General features: G+C 50.9%; 1 protein-coding gene and 2 pseudogenes across 1 annotated transcript in view; all 3 read left to right on the top strand.

Annotated features, from left to right (window-relative positions):
• Window positions 1-612: 612 nt before the first annotated feature.
• Window positions 613-815, top strand: LOC139263560 (U2 spliceosomal RNA; annotated as a pseudogene).
• Window positions 816-941: 126 nt separating this feature from the next.
• LOC139263676 (U2 spliceosomal RNA) lies at window positions 942-1,120 on the top strand (annotated as a pseudogene).
• Window positions 1,121-6,716: 5,596 nt separating this feature from the next.
• LOC139263068 (serine/threonine-protein phosphatase 2A 55 kDa regulatory subunit B beta isoform) overlaps window positions 6,717-6,868 on the top strand; it is a 529,859-nt gene continuing 529,707 nt past the window's right edge. Inside the window, exon 1 of the mRNA XM_070878606.1 lies at window positions 6,717-6,760. Coding sequence (XP_070734707.1) covers window positions 6,751-6,760 — 10 coding nt within the window. The 5' untranslated portion in view covers window positions 6,717-6,750. The remainder of the gene's footprint in view (window positions 6,761-6,868) is intronic.

Raw genomic sequence — 6,868 nt, 5'->3', positions numbered from 1 at the left:
CTCATCAAAACAGTGACTAGATTTGGTTCATTGGCTGTAAAGTGATATATAAATGTAAGCTCTTTTTTTCTTTTCAAACAACAAATTGAAGCCTTGGGAGCCAGTTTTGCATTTTTTTAAAGTTTTTCTTGGCATATGGACGACACTGGCAAAGCTGGATTTGTTTTGGCTGTTCCTGAGTTGCCCTGAGGAGGTGGTGGTGGGCATTCTCATTGAACGTTCAGTCTTTTTGGCTAAGGTACTCCCACAATGATGATTAGTTGGAGACTGTAGGATATTGACCGAGTGTGGGGTGGCGTTTGTGATTTGACAAAGAATTGGAACGATTGGCTACGAATTTCAAAAAAAAAAAAAAAAAAAATGGGCTTCGGGGAGGTGGGTGGGGTGGCTTGACCCATCCACCTCCACGGAGGTGTGTGGGGGGCTTGACCCATCCACCTCCATGGCACGAACCTGGTATTGCAGTACTTCCAGGAACGGTGCAGTGGCTCTAGGCCTTTTGGCTAAGAGCATTGGCGCAGAGTGATCCTTGGCGTGTGCAAGGTGACCTCTGGCGTTTGTGATTTGACAAAGAATTGGAACGATTGGCTACGAATTTCAAAAAAAAAAACAATCGGCTCTCGGCCTTTTGGCTAAGATCATGCGTAACTGACCTGAGAGGGGAGTAACCACCATAACCCCAAGGTGGTTCTCCCTGGATCAGGAAGGTATATGCTTGCTTTTTTGGAAATAGGAGGTGGGTGGGGTGGCTTGACCCATCCACCTCCATGGCACGAACCTGGTATTGCAGTACTTCCAGGAACGGTGCAGTGGCTCTAGGCCTTTTGGCTAAGAGCATTGGCGCAGAGTGATCCTTGAATGGGCCCAAGGTGACCTCTGGCGTTTGTGATTTGACAAAGAATTGGAAAGATTGGCAACGAATAAAAAAAAAACAATTTGAAATCGCTTCTCGGCCTTTTGGCTAAGATCAAGTGTAGTATCTGTTCTTATCAGTTTAATATCCCCTAGGGGGACATGATATTGAATTGATTTTTGGACAGGGAGCTGGATCAGGGGCTTGCCCCGTCCACTCCATGCACCGACCTGGTATTGCAATGTTTCCAGGAACGGTGCAACTTCGCCTCTCGGCCTTTTGGCCGAAGATCAAACACATTGGCGCAAAGTGATCTTTGGCGTTCGAGTTGATCTGGAACGAAACTGGATTAAAAAAAAAACAATTTGAAATCGCTTCTTTTTATGAATAAAGTATATTTTGAAATTTAAAAAAAATTGAAATCGCTTCTTGGCCTTTTGGCTAAGATCAAGTGTTGATTGGGCATTCATATGCTAATTGACTAATTGCAGAAACTCGTTTTTTCAGTTTGGCTGGGTCTGGCCTTTTGGCTCGGGCCAAGCCCCAATTGGAGAGAAGAAGAAATCTGCATGTCGACCGACAATTGGGCGGACCACGAGGTTCGCCAAGGTGGCGGACTGGCACCACGAAAGATTGAAGGCTTCAGCCAAAACACAAGCTGAAAGGAGGAATCCACAACCCGGATGGCGGCCAACCGAGCGGCGAACCAGGGCATCCGAAACACCATCCGAGTGACTGTAAAGAAAGTGGAAGGACAGACAACGATCAACTGGGACCTCTTCGTGAAGAAAATCCTGCTGGGAACCTGTGGTATGAAAGTCACTGATGTCTTCGCCTTGCAGGACAGCCCGAAGAGAGGTTATTTCGATGTAACCTTCAGAAACGTCACCCTATGCCTGAAGTTCCTGAAGGGATTGAAGGAGGCGAGTGAACCACTGCGATCAGTGCTGACTTGGGAACCACTGTTCACCCTCCCGTCGCAGAGGAAACGCACTATCACAGTGCACATGTACAACCCCCACATCCCGGTCATTGATGTGCTGACATTCCTCGCCAGGTATGTCGATGGGGCAGGAAACAGCATCGACCTGAAAAACTTCCACGGGATTTGGACCAGCAAGCGCCAGATTCAGGTCACCATGAAAGTGGATGCCAGCGGAACCATCCTGCACCCCCCCCCTCCAGCTTCGCCATCGGAGGAAGTTGGGGCTACATGGTCAATGCTTTTTCAGGTCGATGCTGTTTCCTGCCCCATCGACATACCTGGCGAGGAATGTCAGCCCATCAATGACCGGGATGTGGGGGTTGTACATGTGCACTGTGATAGTACGTTTCCTCTGCGACGGGAGGGTGAACAGTGGTCAACCCAACGTGTGCCGGACCAGCGCAGCCCAGCTCTGGGACAACGGGAGCAGTGAAGTGCCCAGCACACCCCACCTCTGGAATACCGGGAGCGACGCAGCAACCGAAGCACACACCCCAGCTCGAGAACGTTGTGAGTGATGAAAAGAGGGAACTACCAACACCAGGCGAGGACAGCGCAGAGGACAAATCGGACTATCTGACAACACTGCAGCAGTACCCTGGTCGAAACACCCCGACGGCAGAGAATGACCAGTATCCCAGCCCAGGTGAAGTAGACTTTTATAGTGTTAATCTATGTATGCAGGAACTGGCCACTGGGCAGGTCTCCGACTTAAAGGACGGTTTATTTGAAATGTAATGTTTTGAACTGTGACCAGTCATTTTAAAATGGATTTAAAAATTGCATCTATTAACGTGCGTAGCGTAAAATCCACTACGCGATGTGTTTCCACCTTGGGGTACCTCGCCAAGGTCAAAGCAGATCTGCTGTTCTTGCAGGAGTGCAGTCTGCCGCACTTCAGCATTTATCGGCAGTGGTCACGATGGTGGGCCCATGAATCATCCATATGGTCAGGAGGCAACGACTGCCGGTCCTCCGGCCTGGGCATTCTGCTGCGGGGAGGCCACTTCACCATCACCGAAGTTAAGGAGGTGGTGGACGGCTGCCTCCTCGTAGCAGATGTAATGTACAAAAACTCCCCTCTCAGGTTAATTAATGTTTATGCCCCAGCTCTCAAGAACAAGCAGCTGGCCCTCTTCCAGCATCTCCCACTGCTACTGGCAACGTCCAGGCCGGTCATTCTGGGCGGTGACTTCAACTGCATCATCGATGTGGCTGGGTGATCCAACAGAGCCGACAGCAAACTGGACGCCACGTCCAGACTCTGGTAAAAGATGCCAAGCTGTGTGACGTCTTCTGCAACCCTGCAGATGGAGCACCGCGCAGATACACCTGGTCGAGACCAGACGGGTCCGTCCGTTCCAGAATAGACTTCCTGTTTGTGTCCCACATGCTCAAGGTCAGATCCACCGACGTCACGCCGGTGTTCTTCTCTGACCACTGCCTCCTCCCGGCCGACTGTCACCCACAGGAAAACCAGAAAGTTGGCAGAGGGATATGGAAGCTGAACGTGAAACTGTTGACTCCGGAAAACGTTGAGGAACTCAAGAGGGATTACAAAGGTTGGAGAACCGTAACTCTGCAATTCCCCAATGCACTGGTGGGAAACAATCAAGATGAACATCAAGAGGTTCTTCATCCTCAAAGGTGTTCAGGAGGCGAGAGGGAGATAGAGGGAATTGTCCCAACTCCAGAAGAGTATGCAAAACCTGCTCCTGCGATGGGGGTCGATGACACGGAGGAACTCCAAGGGATGAAGGGCCTGCAAGTCTCGCTCTTTGCCTCAGAGTCCTCCAAAATCATCTTCTGCTCCAGAGTCCGCTCCGTCGAGCAGGATGAGATGTGTTCGCGTTTCTTCTTCCAAAAGGTACACGGGGAGCTCTGTGATCACCAGCCTAAAGGAAGAAGACGGTTCTGTGACGTCTTCACAGCCCAACATGCTGAGGATCAGCAAATCCTTCTATGCCAGATTGTATGACGTCAAGCCCACAGACTGCGCGGCCTCCCAGTCTTTCCTATCATCTATCTCGGAGGTCTTAGACGACAGCGAGCGGGAGAGTCTGGACCACCCGCTAATCTGGACGAGCTGACGAAGGCCGTCCGGTCCTTCGAGACGAATAAAACTCCCGGAAGCGATGGCTTACGGTCGAGTTGTATTCGGCTCTGTGGGAATGGATGGGCCCAGATCTACTGGAAGTGTACGGGGTATGCTTCTAGCCGGCAGCATGTCAGAATCGATGAGGAAAGGCATCATCACCCTCATCTACAAGCAGAAGCGGGAGAGGGAGGAAATCAAAAACTGGTGGCCCATTTCGCTGCTCAATGTGGACTACAAGATCCTGTCAAAGGTCATCGCCAACAGGGTCAAGTCTACTCTGTGCTGTCCCTGGCAGGAAGATCTCTGATAGCCTCGCGCTGCTCAGAGATACGATTGCCTACGTGCGGGACAGGAGGGTGGACATCTGCTTAATCAGCTTAGACCAGGAGAAGGTCTTTGACAGGATATCGCACACGTACCTGATGGACGTGCTCTCCAAAATGGGGTTTGCGGAGGGTATCCGCAATTGGATCCAACTGCTCTACACAGACATCAGTAGCGCAGTTCTAATCAACGGGTGGCAAATGGAAAGCTCTCCGATCAGATCTGGAGTCAGGCAAGGCTGTCCTCTCTCCTCTGCCTTGTTTGTGTGTTGTATCAAGCCCTTTGCCGAGTCCATCAGGAAGGATGCAGGCATTAGAGGGGAGACGATCCCAGGCAGCGGAGGCACTCAGATCAAGACCTCCCTGTACATGGACGACATTGCCATCTTTTGCTCGGATCCTCAATCGGTCCGCAGATTGCTCACAACCTGCGACCAGTTTGAACTGACCTCGGGAGCGAAGGTCAAGCGCAGCAAAAGCGAGGCCATGTTCTTTGGCAACTGGACCGACCGATCCGTTATTCCCTTCACCGTCAAGGCAGATTACCTGAAGATGTTGGGAATATGGTTCGGAACGGACGGGGCGTGCGGCAAAAACTGGGAAGATCGTATTGCCAAAGTGACACAAAAACTGGGATTGTGGGAGCAGCGCTCCCTCTCCATTGCAGGAAAGAACCTGGTCATCAGGAGTGAGGTGCTCTCGGTATTGTTGTACGTGGCACAGGTCTGGCCTATCTCTCGCTCCTGTGCTGCGGCAGTCACCCGGGCCGTCTTCCACTTTGTCTGGAGGTCCAAAATGGACCGTGTCCACATAGACACAATGTACAAATCTCTGGACAGTGGAGGAAAGGATGTTCCGAACGTGGCCCTCATCCTGATGACCACCTGTGTGTGCGGCTGCATCAAGCTGTTCACAGACCCCTGGTACGCAAACACCAAGTGTCACTACGTGTTGAGGTTCTACCTGTCCCTGGTGTTGCGAAGGATGGGTCTGGCCACGCTGCCGCGAAACGCCCCTACCAGTTGAAACATGCCTGTCCACCTGTCCTTCGTGGAAACGTTTTTAAAAAAAAAACCTTTGACCACAAGGCCATAAAACAGTGGTCAGCACGTAAGATCCTGGACGCCCTACGAAAGAAGGAGATGGTGGACCCTGTCGAGTGGTTCCCCGAGCAGACTGTCGAACTTGTTTGGCAGAACGTCTCATCGCCAGAGCTTTCACACAAGCACCAAGATGTAGCTTGGTTGGCGGTGAGGAGAGCTCCACCCGTCAGATCCTTCATGCACAGCCGGCGTCTCAGCAACACGACACGGTGCCTCCGAGTCGGCTGCGGGGCGGACGAGACCGTCACCCATCTCCTTCAGGATTGCGCCTTTGCAAGGCAGATCTGGAAAGAGATGCAGTGCTTGCTGACGAGGTTCAGCCCAAGCAGCTCCGTAACACAGGACTCTGTGCTCTACGGGCTGTTCCCAGGGCCATCAACTTGGTGAAAAACGCACTTTGGTCTTGCCGAAACTTGCTGGTCTTCCAGAGCAAGGAGATGTCCACATCTGCGTGTTGCAGACTGGTGCAATCCAAGGTCCAGGAGTACGTGCTGAGGAACGCACTAAAAATTGGTGCAGTCGCCGCAAATGCACGGTGGGGAAGAGCCACAGTTTAAAGCCCTTCCGCCACGGTAAACCTCGGGGCTGGAATCAGTATAAAATTCCCCTCGGGTTGCCCTTGTAAACTTTTTGTATACATCGAGCACCATGATCTGAAAACACCTATATAGTGCCATGTATAATGCAAGTTGTTTAGTAATGTATGTCGCAAAAAAATGTAACTGTACCCTCACCCATTCCGTGTACCATATAGTGACACGTGTAACATAATTTGATGAATGTATTACAATGTATTCTGGATTGTACTGAATTGTACCTTGAAATGTAAAGCAAGCAAATGTATTGAACGGAACTGCCGTCAGCATCCAAATGTATTGTATGGAATTGCTGACCGCATCCAAATATACTGAACTGCCTTCCAATGTACTGTGCAAATTTTTATATGAATAAAGTATATTTTGAAATAAAAAAAACCAATTTGAAATTGGTAAAACTTTGTGCCATTTTAAGTGACCTCCGAATTGTGCCATTTAAAAAAAGAGGAAGGCTGCAGTCAGGAATTCTGTTGGCCTGCAAGTATTGGAGCTGCCAATCCTTAATCAGATCTGACAGGGTCATTTTCATATTCCAAAGTAAAGATTTTTTTGAGCTGGGATACCATGCTCCAAAGTGGAGTGGAACAAAAAAAAATCTTCACACCCCAATTCCCTGGAGAACAATGGCTGCCGTTGCTAAGGAAGTGGGGGGCGCGCTGTACTTCCGGCGGCCTCCGATTGGCGGACTGTGGCTCGGGAGGGGGCGGGGCGCTGCGGCTGATTGACAGCAGCCCGCGCTCCTTGCTCAGCGCCGGGCGGCCGGCCGGCACCAGCTGCGCGCTCTGTCGGAGAATGATGCCGGGTAAGGGACCAGCTCTACCCCAGCATCTCCCCTCACAAAACATACCGCTGTCTCAGCTTGTGGGGCACAGTGTGCCTCGGGCAATGGGACATGTTGGCTTATTTCTGT

Source organism: Pristiophorus japonicus, chromosome 4 (assembly GCF_044704955.1).
Source record: "Pristiophorus japonicus isolate sPriJap1 chromosome 4, sPriJap1.hap1, whole genome shotgun sequence".
Taxonomy (NCBI): Eukaryota; Metazoa; Chordata; class Chondrichthyes; family Pristiophoridae; genus Pristiophorus; species Pristiophorus japonicus.
The sequence above is the reverse complement of the archived record's forward strand: the minus strand, read 5'-3'. Positions and strand labels throughout refer to the sequence as shown.